Source organism: Gobius niger (assembly GCF_951799975.1).
Source record: "Gobius niger genome assembly, chromosome: 7".
In the NCBI taxonomy this organism is placed as follows: domain Eukaryota; kingdom Metazoa; phylum Chordata; class Actinopteri; order Gobiiformes; family Gobiidae; genus Gobius; species Gobius niger.
Window position 1 is genome coordinate 5,354,936 of NC_136858.1, and position 19,920 is coordinate 5,374,855.

Sequence of the window (19,920 nt, forward strand, 5' to 3'; positions counted from 1 at the left end):
AATGGGTGAGTGGATCCTTGCTGTAAAGCGCTTTGAGTGCCTAATGTAGGTGGAAAAGCGCTATATAAGTTGAGACCATTTACCATTTACAGCATTTTCTGAGTGCATTAAATTGCCTTTAAAACATTTCTAATGACTCCAGAATGTTCACACCTTGGCCTAACGGTTAAATAGAGACCACCTGTGTGTAATCTACGCTCAGTATAATTTCAGCTGTTCTTTTAGGCCCTCAGAGCTGTGGTCGGAGTGTATTTGTCACTGAACAGCATAATGAAGGTCAAGGAGCACCAGAGAGGTCAGGGATAAAGTTGTGGAGAAGTTTAAAGCAGCATTAAGTTATACAAAGATTTCCCAAGATTTGAACATCTCCCGGAGCACTGTTCAATCCATTGTTCGGAAATGGAAAGAGTATATTACCAAGGCGTGGTCCTCCACCTAAAATATCAGAGCGAACAAGGAGGACACTGGTCAGAAAGGCAACCAAGTGCCCCATGATAACTCTGGAGGAACTGTGAAGTACTGCTGCTGAGCTGGGGGAAACTGTACATGGGACAACTATAAGTCGTTTTCTTCACAAATCTGGCCTTCATGGACGAGTGGAAGAAGAAAGCCATTATTGAAAGAAAAAATCCCGTTTGAAGTTTGCTAGAAGTCATATGGAGGACACAGCTCCATGTGGACGAAGGTGCTTTGGTCAGATGAGACAAAAATGTAACTTTTTGGCCCAAATGCAAAACGTTATGTATGGCGCAAACCTAACACTGCTCATCGTCCTGAGTGCATCATCCCCAGTGTCAAATATGGTGGGGGGAGCTTCATGCTGTGGGGCTGCTTTTCCTCAGCGGGGACTGGGAAGATTGTGAGAATAGTTGGGAACATGGATGGAGCCATTTATAGAGACATTTTGGAGGAAAACCTGCTGGAGTCAGCAAGAGAACTGAGGCTGGGGCGGAGATTCACCTTCAGCAGGACAATGACCCTAAACACAAAGCTAAATCTACAATGGAATGGTTTAAAGACAAACATATTAATGTGTTAGAATGGCCCAGTCAAAGTCCTGACCTAAATCCTATTGAAAATCTGTGGAAAGAATTGAAAACTGCTGTTCACAAACGCTCTCCTTCAAATCTGACAGAGCTGGAGTTGTTTTGTATAGAGGAATGGGCATTCATGCTGTATGAATACTTATGCAAGTCCCACTTTTCACTTTTCTATTTTAAAAAAAATAACAGAATCATGTATCATTTTGCTTTCACTTCACAGTTGTCTGTTACTTGTGTGTGAACGTTCAGTAAAAAAATAAAAATAAAATCTTTATGTTTAGGGTTGTAAACATGACAAAATGTGCAAAAGTTCAAGGTGTATGAATACTAACGAGAGGCACTGTATTTCAGCAGCATTTAACTTGCAGTTCCCTACGTTGATGTGTCATGTATTTTACAACGATTTAATGACAAAATACGTAACACATAGTGGTTAAAGTGGGATTTGGGAGGTGGGGGAACTCTAACCTTCAACAAGCATTAGGATACACGCTACATTTTATATCTTTATGTACTTATGTACTGACGTGTAGTCATGGGTTCTAAACAGTATATAGTATTCATACTGCACAATACAAGGTATGTGATGCCGTATTTATTTTAGTCTCCAATATTTTTCAAAGTCTTGAATTATTTTCAGACATCCTTTAGTTTTAACAATCATAAATGATTGGTGGTCTGTGTGATTTACTGAATGAACAAATTCTGCTTTTGCCAGATCCACTCAGTTTATTTGTTTCTATAATCTATGAAGCTCTATGTGGTCTGCAGTCCTACGTCTAAGAAGAACCCATTTCTTGACATACTTGTCAGGATCCACTTATTCAAAGGAGGTCCAACCAAAGAAATGAACATGAGTGCTGAAACATTACTTATTAACCATTTTGGCTTGTTATTATTTGTTCATATGAGAAAACCCTCTTTCACAGTCAGTGGTGCTCACAGCAGGGCTCTTGATTTACTTTTTCACTGCAACTGAACGGCCGCCACTGTGGGCCACACTGAGCTGAGGAAACCTGGCTGGCTGCCTTCAGTCTCCTCTGATCCTCTGATCCTCTGAAACGGAGGACCGCCTCCTGGGTTAGTCCCTGTTTCAGAGCGTGGTGTCCTGCACGGGTCAGCTCCACCTCCTCCTTCCTCTTCCTCCTGCGCAGCTCCCTCTGCTCCACAACAGTCTTTCACCATCTTCTGGGAAGAGCTTAGCAGTTAATCTGTTTTATTCTCCAGTGAATGTCCAGTAGCCGGAACAATAGTAGGGACAGAAGGCTTGTGTGGCTTCGCTGTAAGTCTTGCCCGGATACCTCCTTCTTTGCCCCTGACTTGTTTCCTGTAGCGCCTCTTGTGACGCCTCCACTGTGCTGCAGGTGTGGGGGAGCTCTTTGTGCTTCTTCAGTGTTTCACAAGAAGATATAATTATACATTATTATTATTATTTATTTTATAGGTCCTGTATGTGCAAGGGAATGACAAAAAATGTATATCAAATAATAACCAAAAGGCCAAACCAAGCTTTACCCATATTGTATCCAGTGTTGGGGAGTAAATAAATACATGTATTTTGAATACTTATTTTTTGTAACAGTATTCTGGTGTTGTTACACTTTCATTTGAGAGTATTTAGAAAAGAGTTACGTTCCAAATATCAAGGGAATACATCACAGTACTCAATCAAACATTATTATGAAATAACTTTTAATGTTGACCCCTTCCTCCTAAAATAAAATAAAGATTTAAAAGTCTTCTGCCACAATTTAAACAAACAACTGCATATATGTCACATGATGCGCTGTGATCTGCTGCTCCTCGTAGTCTTCAATTTTGTAATTATACGCCATATTTATGCATAAATATAATGACAATCAATGTGAAAGTATTCTAAAAGTATTCATAGTACAGCACTCTGATTAGACAAAGTAACCGAATACGTTACAAAATACAGCTTCATTTCAAAGTATTCTCCCCAACAATGACTGTATCACTTTAAACCATTTTGTCAACACCAAGGTCTTTTCTCCGGTGATTGAGAACTTTTTCGCTCAATTATTTCTTACCCAAACCGATGAGTATTGTAGTCATCCACAGCACGTCCAGAAAAAGTGAGGCCAAACACATGACTGCTGTGAAGCCTTTTCCGTACTTCCTGGAGAACGGATCCATCATGGTCACACACTTTTGGTCTCGTAATGGTTTGGCAAAAATAAAGCCACCTGAAATGGAAGAAAATGGATGTTGATGTCAGATGTTTGAAGCCTTATATCAAACACAGGAGCAGAGCAGGGTGCCCGCTACAAGCCTGTGTTACCAAGTTTCTCAAAGCGCCACACTGTAGCCATTATCCATTCACCACATACAGGGGCGGACTGGCCATATGCCCATTCTGGAAGAGCACAGAAGGGCCACTGGCTCTAGGGCCGTCAGTCCCGCCTCAACCGAGCTTTACCCAAATCTAAAAGCTAGAAAGAAAAGCATCAAAATAGTGAGAAAAAGAGGATGAAAAGTCAACAAAAACAGGAGAAACCCCCCCCCGCAAAAAAAAAAAAAAACATGGACAAAAAATGATGAAAAAATCATTAATAAAATAAAAATATGACAAAAATGTGGCGACGTGACGAAAAGTTTCCGTCACATTTGTAGGTCTTAGCTTTCAAATAAGGCGTTGCATTGTTGCTCTCCAGTCGAGAAGCTTTTAGATTTGGGTAAAGCCCAGTATAAGAAAACATGAATCTAAAAGGAATTCCGTGGAGTATGGTGTACCACAAGGTTCCATTTTGGGACCATAATTATTTATTATTTATATTAATGATTTTGCTTCTGTTTCTACGACCACCTTTCCCGTACTTTTTGCTGATGATACCAATCAAAAAAATAATAATAAAAAGCCGAACTGGGGGAAATGCACTCGTTATTGTTAGGGCGGGTGGTAAGAGGTTAAAATATGTATTTGTGGAAGTGCACAATTACGCTAATTTGGGCCAGGCTGGTCAGAGTCCAGGGCTGTTTTTCAGTCCCAGTCCCCCCCTGACCACATACTCAGAGACTGTTTTAGACTGAGACTGAAGCTACCCCTTTGACCACCACCAACCACCACTCACACAGAAAAACACACTTTGTTCTGACCTATGGCTGGGTACTGTTAACACATTGAGTGCCAAAACGGAAAAACTTGTTTTTGCAGGGTTTTTTAATTACGAAAGTAGACACTCTAATACACCTTATGTGTGATTTTGGTAGCTCTGTGATGAACAGAAGTGAAATAAATGACGATAAAAAACTTGTGAAGAATCAGGATCTGGACATTTTATATATATTATTGTGTTTCTCTTTTTTTTTTTAGTCCGAGGGAGCGTGGTGTTGTGTAGGCTATGTTGTTGCCGCGTTGTCAGTTTTTTACCATGTTTTAATCACTTTTCAGTTGCTCTTTTGTTGCATTTTCACCTTTTTTGTCATTTTTGTGGTCGTTTTTTTGTCCATTTTCTGTCAATGTTTTTGTCACTTTTTGTCACTTTCCTGTCATTTTTTAATCTTTTTTTTTAGCATTTCTTTTAATCACTTTTTGGGTCACTTTTCTGTAATTTTTTTGGGTAATTTTTTGGTCACCTTTTTGTAATTTTTTTGTTGCTCTTGTTGCATTTTCATCCTAGTGTTTGTCTCATTTTTGTTGCTTTTTTTAAAGAAGCTTTTAGATTAAACCTAAAACCAAACTGGAAAAAATGTGCTCGGTTCAGGTGGGGGTTAAGAGGTTAAATGGTCAAAATCTGTCAAAGGACAGTGGAGAAACCTCTGGGGTAAGTCTTCAATTCAGAACCAGTATGTTTAAACGCACACGCCATAAAAGGCGATTGATATCATCACAAAGAAACATCTCTGCGCTTGTATCTTCACAAATGCAGATCAAATTGAGTCAAAGGAGAAAGGAAGCAAACATTTACCTGTCAAATTAATTAGTCTGATATTATTTAAGTTAGAGTCCACTAGGGGTGTAACGGTTCACGGGGATGTATTGAACCGTTCGGTTCGGCCTGTTCGGTTCGGTCCACTTGCGTACCGTTTCGGTGTATTATTTTCATTAAATAATGTAAATTTATTATTAGCGTCATATTAAGTGCCGCGGAACAAAGTTCCTACGCGAGTTTCCGCACGGACGCTATTGAGTGACGTACATTGAAGCTGCATGAGTAGCCGAGAGAAACTACAGGCGCTGGCTTTAAGTATTTGATTAAAAGTCTTGAGCCTCGCTACAATATCCCGTCACGTCCGCACTTCAGCCAAAAAGTTACACCAGCGCTCAGAGCCGGTTCTTCCTATACGCGTTGTTGTTACGGGGACAGGCTCTTACAGCGCGCACTCACTCTCCGCCTACTTCGCCACATATAACACCAAAACGGAGTAGTCTGGTGAAGTGAATGAGCAGGAGAGACCAACCGCCTTCCCCTTGTCTCTTCCAAAGCGCGAGTGCTTCTCCGCTCATGTCCCGCTCGGCCGTCTGTCTCCCGGTGCTCGCTTCGCCTCATGCGCGGCTCCTCCGCGGTTGCATCATGTCACCTGTGTCCCGGGCGCAGCTCTCATGTTTTCTCTGCGCAGACTCTGGGCCTCACTCTCATTTAAACCCTCTTCTTACTGTGTCTGGTGAGTCTAGAGTATCAGGACAGTAGTTTGGCGAGTAGACGAGAGTAAAAAGCCGTTCACTGTGGCCTTTTTGTTGAGTTGAATCCACATGGTTCTCATGAGTTACAGTAACTCTCATTATAAGAGTGCAATTTATTTAAAATATCACCCAAATGGGTCACTTTTATTTATTTTATGCAAGAATTCTATTGTGTATTGGCAGCTTTTCAAAAGAAAAATTTTGTTAGTTCTTATTTATTTGTACCGAAAATTAACCGAACCGAGCCCTCCAAAACCGTGAACCGAACCGAATACAATTTTAGCGTACCGTTACACCCCTAGAGTCCACATATAGCGAGGTTTAACACGCGTGTTGACCGGTTGAACACTCATGCTAGCCCGGTGCAGTTTCCCCAAACTCACGCTTCACTCTTCTTCTTCTTTGGTTGTTTAACGGCGGATGCAAACTCAAAAGTGCATTTCCGCCACCCACTGGCTTTAGTGTACAATAACAGCGTTCAACCAAATTGCGTTAAAAATAGTCCCCACTCCACTTCAAACCCAACAGTGATTGCTACTTCGACCCTCCTTCGCACCCTTCCTTCAGTGTTTTAACCAACTCCTCCTCAGTGATCCCATCCATGTTCATAAACTTCCTTGACGCTTCAAGAATCTTATGTATACAGTCAGTTTTGCTCTGTAACTCTGTCGCACAATTTATCACCATTACCATGAACGCCAAAAATCCCTTCAGATCAATCATAATTACATTGCCATTTCGTTTCGGTACACCATTTTCTTCACACACTTCGATCTGTTTCACTGCTTCAGCATACGTCACTTTTTTCTCCTTTCTCAGGTTATCAATTTTCTCTTCTGTGATTCTTCTGGGGCATACGGCTGCCCCGACACGATGGTTCGCCTTTGCAGTGCAGGCACTGTGGATCCTCGTCTGGATTTTTACATTTTTCATCAGCACAGTCACTTCTTCCGCAAAAAATACATCTTTTAACTCCACGACACACAGCCCCCACATGCCCATACTCTTGACACACAAAACACCTCAGTGGGCCTCGCTCAAATGGCCGCACACGGTAGCAGATATAATCCAAATATATACGATCCGGCAACTCACATTCAAAAGTCAAACACAGCGACGTACTTCTTTCTTTTACCCCACATACACTTTGGTTCAACCTTTTGACATCGCAAACTCCATCTACTCCCAAAAACAACTCTTCCTTGAAGGAAACAAGAACACCAGAAATAACTCCCCTGGCTCTTTTCCCTTTCCCATCCATCACAAAGCATCTCACATTCACAAACTCTCGGTCCATTTGGAAACCACAAACATCCAACGCGTTGTCAAGCTGAGCCTGAGACTTGCAGTCAATTATGACAAGGCCACTTCTTGTTACCGAAACCGAGCGAACTATTCCAACAATTTCACCAACAAACTTCCCCTCCTCGTGTGGCCTGCTAAATATTCCATCCGCACGACCTACAGCCACCATCCCGACCAAAAATGAACCCTCATCATCACTTGATCCACTTGTAGACACGTCTATTTTCTTCCTCTTTTTCTTTTTTGCTCTCTCTTTTTGAATTTCGCTCGCTCCTTCCACCACTTCCGCGTTCATGATCCAACAGGAAGCCAAACCAACCGACTCCACGCTTCACTCAAACTTCATCACCCGCTTTACGAATGTGGTAGTACGCACTTCCGCTGGCAAACCAATCACCGCTAGATCCGATGCTACATTAGGGGCGCACTTCACCTTCAGCCCTCCCTTTCGCCTCTGACGTCGCATAGCTTAGCCTGGGGACGGAGCTGCTGCGTTTGGCCGGCGTCTCGTGCCAAACACACGATTCAGTTGCACAAGGCGTAAGGCCGCGCAACGGAACCACGCTTTCGTCGTATGCATCTTTGGTAAGCTTCCGTGTGATTTTCATTCATTAAACTAGTCGATCTGTCCTAAAACCGTGCTGTTTGTAGCATGTTGGCGTCTTCTTGAGCTCACGCCTCTGCCGTGCGCGTTCTCTACCTGCCGTCCCCGTGGGCTGTGGCGTCAGGGGCTTTTCCTCGCTGTGCGTATGCTGTGCAACGCGGTCGTATTGAGAGAGACCGGGCGAATCGTGTGCGGAGTGCTTCAATTGACGGTATGTTTTCAGTGCTTCCAGGAAGCAAATGTATGCGTGCTTGTCCTTCTAAAACAATTCATATATTTTTATAGGATCCTGTTCCTACCTCCCCTTTTTCCATATGGTCGTGGTCGCTTCGAACTGCTGGTCGCTTGGTTAAAGTAAGCGCCCATCCGGCGCACGAAGTTAAAGCTGCGTACGAACTGAACTGAACTCAATTGACCAGGGCGCGAGGGCTCCCGCACCTGAGTGCGCTCCCCGCTGGTCTCACGAACTACTCCTCCACAAACAAGGTAACAAGGCTATCGCCATCTGCGTGCATCATCCTGGTCCCCAAGTTGTGGAGCTTGGCCCTGAGCGCCACACTGCAATAGGATTATTAGATTTTGTTTTATTTTATTCATTGTTTGAGTGGATGTGGATACGAATGAGTGTGAATGCGGTTGTGTGTGTTAAATGATTTTAAAGTAGATTTATAAATTTAACAAAAAGACGCTTTTCCTATGAAACTAAAATAAAGTCTATTTTATATAATAACTTTTGCTGTCTGTCCATTTTCACGCTCCTCTCGAACCTGTGACCTTGTAAACAAATAATTGTGGTTCCTTGGGCCCAGAATCCAAGGTGGCGTTGTTGGTAATTCTTAAAGTAGCTACACTTTTGATTTAAGTTAAGCCTCAGCTGCGACACTAACACATCCATAAAGCTGTCCTCAATATTGATTCAACGTTACACTTTCAAAGGTTGAAATGATATCTGATTCAACATTATTTAAAAAAATTATTGATCTGTTACCCGAAATAAAGCATTGAATCAACATCAACCAAAAGTCAACCATCTGACCCTAAATCAATGTTGAAACAATGTCATTTTGCTATCTGGGTGGGCTCCAGTCGGTTGTCAGCTCTCCGCGCTGCTGTTCCCTCCTGAAGGAAGGCTCTGTTCAGGCCGAAGGACGCATAGTCCTGCCCGGCTCCAGCACTGAGCTCGCGGAGTGGAAAGCACAGGTTCATAAATGCCACAGGCCTTCTGGCATATATCGCAAATACACCTACACCATTTTTGTACGCAATGTTGATGAGTTTATGAGTTTGAATGTTTTTCTCATAGTTGGTCCTGTTTATCCGAACACTCGTGATGGTGAGCTGAGCCTAGAGCCCGGAGAACAAACTTCCAACAACATTCTGGTACACAGTAAATGTCCTAGAGTAAATTTTACTCTGTTCAGAGTGTATTTGGTCCCACTCTTCTCAGAGTATCTGTGAGTTGACTCTCTTCAGAGTTACACGTCAGGTTAGATAGTCTGACACCATGAGTGACAGTAACGCAACGTTAAACAGAATGTGTTCTTTATTTCTAATAAAAACGCTCACGACTCATTGGACTTGAGTCTGTCACAGACCGACAGATGAAGAAGCAAGAAATCCAGCTCGGCCTTCAGCTGGAAGTACAAATTAAATATTGAAAATCAAGCAGTTATTCATAACAGTTTGACAAAAAAAAAAGAGAAAAGCTCCAGTATTGTATCTGATGTAGGGTCATTTGTGTCCCTGTTCCTCTGAGTCATGGTGGACCACAGCAGATGTGGACAGGACTGTGGTATCCACAGTTTTAATCTGGAAAAAGTGGACTGACCCTCGGGTGCAGTCTCTGTAACATGGACCTGTCCACATCAGTCATGGTCCACCCTGACGCACACGTGACCCTGTAACAACTACACACAAATTAAAGGTAAAAAAAATAATATTTTGTTTGTTAGTCTCGTTATTACAAATTATTAACAGGCCTTTGAACGTTATCATTCAAGGTTTTTATTTGCTGATGAAGTCCCAGAAGCTCTGCCTAATGCAAAACTTGCATGACTTCCTTCTTCACCTGTTGTTGCTGTAATAGTTACAGTGACTGTTACAGTAACTATTGCTGTAATCGTCACAGTAACTGTTACAGTAACTGTTGTAGTAATCATCACAGTAACCGTTGCTGAAATAGTTACAGTAACTGTTGTAGTAATCATCACAGTAACCGTTGCTGAAATAGTTACAGTAACTGTTACTGAAACTATTGCTGTAATCGTCACAGTAACTCTTGCAGTAACTGTTGCAATAATCGTCACAGTAACTGTTGTAGTAATCGTCACAGTAACTCTTGCAGTAACTGTTGCAATAATCGTCACAGTACCTGTTGCTGTAACTGTTGTAGTAATCGTCACTGTAACTGTTGTAGTAGCTGTTGCAGTAATCGTCACAGTAACTGTTGCAGTTACCCTTATGGGAGTCACAATATCGTTTCAAGGGGTCGCCAGATCGCATGGGAGAGGCGTATTTTCTATGTAGCCTGACTGGAAATCCTAAAATATGGGGGTCGCAAGCAATAACTGTTCTTGTATTGGTGGTCACGACTAAAAAATAGAACCACTGGTTTAGAAATGAGTCAAATGTTGAGGTAAACGACTTGAATACTTACTGAGTAGATATGTAACAGAGTAGGCCACCATCGTGATGATCGTCAAGGTCAGTCCCATGGAGGGGGTGTACATCATCTCAGTACTGCCCACAATGAAGGTTCCTCCAACCCATGTGGCTGAGGAATAATAATATGATTAAAGCAACACAGAACAGAACATATTTCTACTTTTACAAGGGGAAAATGTACAAACTAGGACCGTTCTTGTAGCAGTAAACCTTGAGTTATTATAGTGGGGATTTTTGTAGCAGTCAGAAGTTAGGGACTGGGGGATTAACTCTGCCCTCGGGACAGAGGTTCAGGGCACTCGGGCTGTTGGCAGAAGGGATCAGGTTTCTTCCAAGCAGGCCTTCTGGCCTGTCAAACATGCATTGTGTACATGACAAAGAATCCCCCTTTGGAATCAATAGAGTCCCATGCCATGTTAGAACAGGGGAGGTTGCATCCAGCTTTTGTTCAAAGTTTGCATTTCCAATTCTTCTGCTCTCTCCTCAGAAACAATCAGAATAGTTTTAAACACCACTGTTTGAGAATGGGTTCATAAACTAGTAATTTTTCTAGGTTCAATCGTGTAACATGAAACATATAACACATAATTCTTTAAGTGTCTGTACTAAAGTAAGTACTAGATAAAATAAACTATGAAAACTTTCAAACTATAAGGCTATAAGGGCATGCATAAAGAATATTATTTTTTACTTTATGTACTACATACTTAAGTTTCATAATTTTCCTCCTACAGCAGAAGTCTGAAGTCCTGTCTAAAGCAGCAGCTCCATGACTTCCTTATTCACCTGTCGCTCTGTGACTGAAGAGCAATGAGGCCTCAGCCTTTTTACTGGAAACAAAGAGCTCACTGTATTTAGCGTCATGTTACTGTCAGTCATGGTGTCTGACCTAAAGTCTAGCTCTGAAGAAAGTCATTTCACATTTAAAGTGAGACTGTTGGAAGGGCGCCCCCTTGTGTCCCTTTGCGTCCAAATACCGGGACCATAACTGTAACTCGATGTGGCTCTTTAGGGTAGAAAGGGTTAAGTTTGACTTGTAAAGGTCCGGCCCACATGGGCCAACACACATGGGGCCCACATGGAAATTGCAGACAAACCCACTTGTGGCATTTTATTTTGTTTTTATTGCGTGCTGTGCTTTTAGTGTGTTTTTATATTGGTATTAATTTTTGGAGTGCATTTTTAACTTCCATCCATCCATTTTCTTCCGCTTTATCCGGGGCCGGGTCGCGAGGGCAGCAGTCTCAGCAGAGATGCCCAAACTTCCCGGTCCACACACACCTCCTCCAGCTGCTCTGGGGAGACCCCGAGGCGACACCAGGCCAGCTCGGAGACATAGTCCCACCACCGTGTCCTGGGTCTTCCACGAGGCCTTGTCCCACTAGGACATGCCTGGAACACCTCCCGCGGGAGGCGACCAGGAGGCATCCGGAACAGATGCCCGAGCCACCTCAGCTGGCTCCTTTCAACGTGAAGGAGCAGCGACTCTACTCCGAGCTCCTCCCGGGTAACTGAGCTCCTCACCCGATCTCGAAGGGTGCGCCCAGCCACCCTGCGAGGGAAACTCATTTCGGCCGCTTGTATTCGCGATCTTGTCCTTTCGGTCATGACCCAAATCTCATGACCATAGGTGAGAGTGGGAACGTAGATCGATCGGTAAATCTAGAGCTTTGCCCCGACTCAGCTCCCTCTTCACCACGACAGACCAATACAGCGACCGCATCACTGCTGACGCCGCACCGATCCATCTGTCGATCTCACGCTCCATCCGTCCCTCACTCGTGAACAAGACCCCGAGATACTTGAACTCCTCCACTTGAGGTAAGGACTCCCCACCGACCTGAAGAGGGGAAGCCACCTTTTTCCGGTGGAGAACCATGGCCTCAGATTTGGAGGTGCTGATTCCCATCCCGGCCGCTACACACTCGGCTGCAAACCGCCCCAGAGCGCGCTGAAGGTCCTGATTTGTTGAAGCCAACAGAACAACATCATCCGCAAACAGCAGAGATGAGATCCTGAGGCTCCCAAACCGGACGCCCTCCGACCCCTGGCTGCGCCTAGAAATTCTGTCCATAAAAGTAATGAACAGAACCGGTGACAAAGGGCAGCCCTGGCGGAGACCAACACGCACCGGGAACAGGTCTGACTTACTGCCGGCAATGCAAACCAAGCTCCTGCTGCTCATACAGGGAACGGACAGCCCTTAGCAGAGGGCCCCGGACCCCATACTCCCGGAGCACCCCCCACAGGGCACCACGAGGGACACGGTCGAACGCTTTTTCCAAATACACAAAACACATGTGGACTGTTTTGTGGATTTGGGTCCCTCGTTAACTTTATTTATAGTTTTTAAGAACCTGCCATTGTCACATGCTTTTATCACACAACTTTACCCCAATCCTGGAGGCGACAATTAACACACCTGCGCTTGGCGGGAAAGGAAACACAAACAAAAGGGAGCACGGGGGCAACCAGAAGACAAAAACGAGAAAGCAGGTCGCACACAGGAGCAGAAGGCCGCGGTGCACCACCATGAGGTTGAAGAGCAGGACGGCACACGCATCAGGGACCACGAGCACGCTGAGACCGCAAGTGTTATGAGGCGACATACACGCAGGGGCAGAGTAGACTCTGCCTTCAGTGTGAGTGCCTTCAGGAATGTAGTTGAACTTGTCGGATAAAGCTAGACGGAGAACACCATTGGCTAGAACATTTGACTGCCGCTAGTTTCCACGTAGGTGTCTCAGCGTGCGGAGGACGGGGGCCAGCGGGGAGGGATCGAGACTGAGTGAAGGAGTGTTGTGACGTTGCACACACACAGGGGCAGAGGATAACTCTGCCTTGTGTGTAAGTATTGTAGCGACACTCCACCAGCGTAGCCTAAGACCTTATTGTCTCGGACACCCGTGCTGGCATATGCTTTGCATTTTCAGGTGACCCGGTGCGTGTGACCAGAGGATCCACTCCCTGGACTGAGAGGGAGTAGGAGGACCTGTGAGCATGCGCACTTTACGGTGGACGGTACCCTTTTTATTGCTTTTTACTCCTTTTTATTTATCTTTTTTTTTTAGCCCACCTTGTTTTTAATGGACTTTTAGCATAATGTTTTTATTTGTGGGCATTTTTACTCTGTTTTTAATCATCCTGTAATAAATGTTTGTTTAAGCTGCCAACTCTTGTCCTCCTTGGTAAACAGTGTGCTCTCACCCGGTCATTCACCCTCTTCTTTACATGCCTGAAGCATTTGCCTGAAGCATTTGCCTGGAGCATTTTTAACCCCACAGCAGTGGCAGTCAGCAGATGATACTGCTGACTGCCACTGCTCTCTCAATGATACATGCTACTTTCTCAATGATACATGCTACTTTCATCTATTGCATTACATATTTTCCAAACAATATTATCTGGTAGCCATTAGCCAACATACAGTATCATCAGCAATTATTTGTTCCCACCCACCAAAAGGATTTTTTGCACCTCACCTGTCATGGTGAAGATCCCCACCACCAGGCTGATGTCCCGATTACCCAGGATGGTCATCTCTATTTCAGAAGCCGCATTCCTCTTCTGCTCTCTCCTGGATTTGAAAGAAGCCCAGATGCCTGTCCCGAGCACCAGCAGGTAGAAAAATGCTATAGCAATCACACCAGGGACGTTCACAGCCATGATGAAACTGCTAACTTGAGCAATAATGCAGTACAACTGGCCCCAGAGTACACGCAGAAGAGGTGTTGCAGGAAAATCAACTTCAAAGTGCCTGAGGTTTTACAACAGAGTATAGATAGAAAATTAGAGAGAAACAGAGGACAAGAAGTCAAAACAAAGACAGAAAAAAGTGTGCCAAGTGTCAAGGCCAGAGATATCCTGGTGCTTGGAGATGGAGCCATATCTAATATAAACAATGACAGGATTACTATGAGTACTTATCCCAGTGCTACAGTTTCTGACATCATAGATGTTATATACAAGGAAATCACAAATAACCCTGGGATAAATAAACTTATCATACATGTTGGTGCTGTGGACATAAGAGACGGAGAGTCTGAAGCCCTGAAAGAAAAGTTCAATAAACTTTTCATTGTCTGGATAAAGAGGCAATACACATTTTCATCAGTGGACCCATCCCAAACATCGATGGGAGAATAAATAAATTCTCCCGGACTCAGCCGCAGTAAAGGATTCAGCCACAGCAGCACCATCTGCACCGAAGGACTCAGCCGCAGTAAAGGATTCAGCCACAGCAGCACCATCTGCACCTAAGGACTCAGTCGCAGTAAAGGATTCAGCCACAGCAGCACCATCCGTATCTCCGGAAAACATTTCAACAATAGCAGCATCACCACCTGCATCTCCGGGGAAAAGCTCAGATTCAGCCGAAGGCGCACTTTCATCTACTCCACCACAGGCCTTGAGCCCGCCTGCTACATCTACACCCTCCAGAGACTTTTCTGAATTGTTCCCATCCCCAGAGTCACCAATGGGATTTTCCAACCATCTTGAAAACTTGATCAAACATGGGATTAAAATGACTCCCCACACTCCAGTCGCGCCAAGACCAAGGCTTTCATCCCAAAATAAGTATCATGCCCCTCTCCCACCTCCGCCTTTTTCACAAACCAAGGTCTCCCCAGCTCGGCCCCCACCACCGGTGCCCACAGCTGTTATCTCCAGCAGCTTACAAGACAATTAGTACTGTCAAACAACATAGATTAGATAAGAGAGGGACAGTCAGACCGTCCAATCAAAGAAATCTAATCCATATCCCCTGCAAAAAGATTCCATCCACTCAAACACAGATAAATCTCAAACATGCTGTACTCAATGTCAGATCGCTAAAAAACAAGTCCTTTTTAATAAATAGTTTTTTTTCCCTCTTATAATCTAGATTTTATGTTTCTAACTGAAACATGGCTAGACAAAAACACTGGTAATGCAGTTTTGATTGAGTGTAGTCCAGCTCACTTCAATTTTGTGTCTGAAACTCACCAAAACCAGAGGGGTGGGGGCAGGGGCGTCGGACTGGGGGGGTAAAGGGTACTGAGTACCCAGGGCCCAGAGCAGGGTAGGGGCCCTCAAAAATACAATGGTTGCGAGTCGCAACCATTGTATTTTAGCCCGGTTGTGTTCAGTTCTTATGGTATCAATTATGAGGAAACTTAGAAAGTACAATACAGAACACTTTTTGCAGCATTTTTGAGGGCCCCTACCCTGCTCTGGGCCCTGGGTACTCAGTACCCTTTACCCCCCCAGTCCGACGCCCCTGGTTGCGACCCAGAATTTTGCCCAAACAATAATTATGGATAATTTCTCAGGGCCCTGACACCCCTTTAAAAATGTGCAAAATGGTTCAGCCCACACACCGGTGTTCAGCACCGTGCGCTTCAACTCAGCAGTGACTTGATGAGGTGGACTCTGTAATGTAATGACACAGAGCCAGGAAAGACAGATCTTAGTCTTGCCTCGCTCTAATGTGCTTTTATTTAACACTAGCCTGTTGTAGCGGACCTTAGAGGCAACTTTCTTGTCATAAATGACAGTTAAACATGAGGTGAGGCGAGTCCTGCCTCTGCCTGCGCTGAGAAGTGGATGGTGCAGAGTCATAGACAGAGCTCCTTCTCTACTGGTTTTAACCTCTAAAGTTTCTCTTTCCTCATAGTTATTATAATTGAGCCATCAGGCCAATACAGTGACAAAAGCCACAGGTTGCGCACGCCATTTTCCCCGAATTAATTATGCTAATTAGCCGCATGCATTTGGTTTCAGGCATTATAAATGCGCAGTTTGGAGATCAGTCAATGTGGTTCTAGTGAAAGGTGGAGCTCGTGCCATTTAGCCTATCCCAACTTTTTACAACAACAATTTACTGACAATACACTTAAAGGTATAGGCTTCAAATATGGTGAGACTAAATCAGATTGAAGCCCTTGAGTGTTTTTGTTCCGGCTGTGGGCCACAGAGACATTATAGTATCATCATTTTTTGTAAAGTACCATTTTAAAGCCTCTTTTAAAGTCACAAATGTGTTATTCTCAGCACAAATATCCCATGTCCCTGGTTTAATGTGATATGCTAATAATCTTTATGCTCTACCTAAAACTAGCCATTTCAGTTGGCCCAATGAAAGTAGAATATTCCACCCTAATCTAAATATCTATGTCATTACAGGATTAAAGGTTATTCCATTTCTGTAACTGAAGCCAAATCCGATGCAATATCAAGTCAAACATTCAACAAAAACAAACAAACAAACAAACAAACAAACAAACAAACAAACAAACAAACAAACAAACAAACCATAACCTCAGTACCCATTGTATATGTGTTTGTATACGAAGCACTTTTTTGGCCAACCCATTTTTTCACTTAGTTAAGGTATATATAATAAAGTTATAATAGAATATAAATGCACTGCACTGTCAAACCACTAAACCACTGCTTTGTGGTCAAAGAACATAGAATATGAAATGTGAATTTCATATGGGGGGGGGGTCCACCAAGATAGTTTGTACCCAGGGCCCAGAATTTGGTGCTACGCCCCTGGGTGGGGGTGTTTGTGCCATATTCAGGGACGATTTACTCCTACAAAAATTGTCTTTTGGGGTTTTTCCATCGTTTGAGTATGTGTCATTCAAAATGGAGATAAAACAATCCTCCATACCTTTTATGACTATTTACAAACCACCACAGAATTGTTTTATTGAAGGAAGTGCCGAAAAGCCGAACAGAAATGGTGCAAGTCAAAGCTCCAGGTTCATTTTGAGGTTTACAAAGAAGTGCTTTGTGTGTTCAACCAGATTTTGCATGGAGCAAGGGCAAAGTACTTCTCTACAATCATCTCAAACTGCAGAAACAATTCTCGTGTTCTTTTTTCCACAGTAAACAGATTAACTAACCTTCCAGTTTCACTGCCCCTATAACTAATCTCTACATCCAAGTGCAATGAGTTTGCAATATTTTTTTTATGACAAAGTCCAAAGCATTAAAAATGCCAGAATTTCAACAATACAAATGAAAACTCTGCCACCAGATAAACACCTTGAGCTGACACATTTCACACCTGTTAGTGACAAAACAATGGAAGAGGTTATCTCCGGTCTGAGTTCATGCACATGCTGCCTTGATGAATTACCCACTAGATTTCTAAAGTCTGCTCACCAGCCTGTTACCACAACTTTCTCAGTTAGTTAACATCTCACTCGAGACTGGAGCATTTCCAAAGGCCTTGAAAACTGCACTCATTAAGCCTCTTCTAAAGAAGAGCAGCCTTGATGCCAAGGCTGCTCTTCTTTAGAACTACTACTGGTCTATCATGTAACAATGTGTTACATGATACTTTCCAGTCAGGATTTAGGCCCCACCATAGCACTGAGACAGCTCTGATCAAGGTGACAAATGATATCCGCATGAACACCAACGCAGGTACGGTCTCAGTTTTAGTTCTGCTGGACCTGAGCGCTGGCTTTGACACAGTGGACCACGGGATCTTACTTCACAGGTTAGAAAACTGGGTGGGAATCTCTGGTACTGCTCTAAACTGGGTCCTATCTCGAGTCCTAGACACAGTTGCCAATTTCAACAAAGTAAGTCCTATCTCAAGGACAGGACGTACTTTGTTGAAATTGGCAACTGTGTCTCAGACAAAATTGCCATGACCTGTGGAGTCCCCCAGGGGTCAATCTTGGGACCCCTCTTATTCAACTTGTACATGCTTCCATTGGGTCAGCTAATAAACAGCAACAATGTGTCGTACCACAACTATGCAGATGACACTCAAATCTACGTGTCACTGACGGCTGGTGAACATGGGCCTGTAGATACTCTCTGTCACTGCATCCAACAGATCAGTTTGTGGATGCAAAACAACTTTCTCCAGCTAAATGCAGACAAAACTGAGATCATTGTTTTTGGCCCACAGGCACAAAGACAATGGGCCCGATCTTGTGCATCAAAACGGAGACGATAGGGTGACATTTTGCGCTCAGTAGGCGCGCACTTTGTGATCTTGCCACTCCAGACTTAGCGCATTTAAGTGGGTGGAGACACAGATTTTCCTCCAACCAGATCGACTCCGCGTCCAGGAGAGTGGTTGTGTGGGAGTGGGGGGTGAACATGTGCTTTTGTTTTGCTTCGCGTTCACGCCAAGCGCGGGCCGATCCACGACACAGCGGACGCTGTAGCTCTTTTTCTCTCGAGACGTGCACATGGTTTAGCTCACGATGGGGTAAATAAAGTTTTTAGTTTGACCTGTGAGAGCCTAAGGCTTAAGAAAGAACGCAAGACAGCGCAATGTAAACAAGGAAGTGAATGTCAGCCGTGTTTCCATCAGTGCAGTCACCTCCTCTTGTGACGCCCCCTCACAGGTGGCGCAGGCGAATGGCACATATAGCTCCGCCACTCTGAAAATAATTTGCCAAGAGCCTGCGCCGCCCCGTGCGCCGCCACAAGATCTGGCCCAAAGTGTTATCAGTCACCTTGAGTCTCTCTCTCTAAAACCAAAAAATCAGGTTCGAAATCTGGGAGTGATCATGGACTCAAACCTGAACTTAAACAGCCACATCAAAGCAACAACATCAGCAGCTTTTTGCCATCTGAAAAACATGGCTAAGATCAGAGGAATAGTGTCAAAACCAGACTTAGAGAGATTTATCCATGCATTTGTCTCCAGCAGGTTAGACGACTGTAACGGCTGCTCACTGGCCTCTCTAAACGAGCTATCAGACAGCTACAGAACATCCAGAACGCTGCTGCTCGAGTCCTGACAAGAACCAGGAAATATGACTATATTAGTCCAGTGCTCCGGTCTCTGCACTGGCTTCCTGTCACTCAGAGAATAGACTTTAAAACAGCTCTGCTTGTGTACAAGTCTTTTCATGGTTTAGCACCAAAGTACATCTCTGACATGTTACAGCCGTATGAACCATCTCGGGCCCTGAGAACTTCAGGGAGGGGCCTCCTGGTGGTTCCCACAGTCAATAATAAACACGGTGAGGCTGCGTTTCAGTTTCATGCAGCTAAAATCTGGAACAGTCTTAATGAGGATGTGAGACAGGCCTCAACTCTGACAATGTTCAAATCCAGGCTGAAAACAGCTCTTTTTGCCCATGCATATGACTGAAAGTATTTTATCTGCACTCTTGCCTTTTACTGTAATTGATTAATTTTATGTTGATGTCCAGAGGAGAAGGAGCGACAAAACAGAGGTTTGGTAACTTTGTGTGAACGAGCAAGAAAAATAGTGCTCAAGACAGAGCGAAATAGTGCTCAAAACAGAGCGAGTCAAAACAAGACTTAAAAATAGTGCTCAAGACTTAAAAATGCATATAACTGAAAGTATTTCATCTACACTCTTGCCTCTTACTGTAATTGATTATTTTTAAGTTGATGTTTTTATTTGATTCTATTTGTTTTCTTATATTCATGCAACTGGGAAGCACTTCCCAGATAGCAAGCCGATGTGGCCCACATCAGGCAAAGATGTGGCACTTGTGGCATTGGTGTGGCCCGCGGGAAACAGATGTAAACCAGAAGTGGGCCATGTAAAACACAACAACACATGGCCCATTAATGGAATAACGTTTATGGGCCACTTATGGCAAAGACATGGCACGTGTGGCCTCAATATCTCCAGATAAACCAGCAGTTAACCAAATGTGGCCCAC

The 19,920-nt window shown here is 43.8% G+C and overlaps 1 protein-coding gene across 1 annotated transcript in view; it reads right to left on the reverse strand.

The window, feature by feature from the left end:
* The window catches only part of LOC306965844 (high-affinity choline transporter 1-like), a gene marked incomplete at its 5' end in the record, with an annotated part of 28,819 nt that extends 14,892 nt beyond the window's left edge, over positions 1–13,927 (reverse strand). Inside the window, 3 exons of the mRNA XM_079560412.1 lie at positions 3,095–3,250; positions 10,254–10,370; positions 13,744–13,927. Coding sequence (XP_079416538.1) covers positions 3,095–3,250; positions 10,254–10,370; positions 13,744–13,927 — 457 coding nt within the window. The remainder of the gene's footprint in view (positions 1–3,094; positions 3,251–10,253; positions 10,371–13,743) is intronic.
* Positions 13,928–19,920: the final 5,993 nt, after the last annotated feature.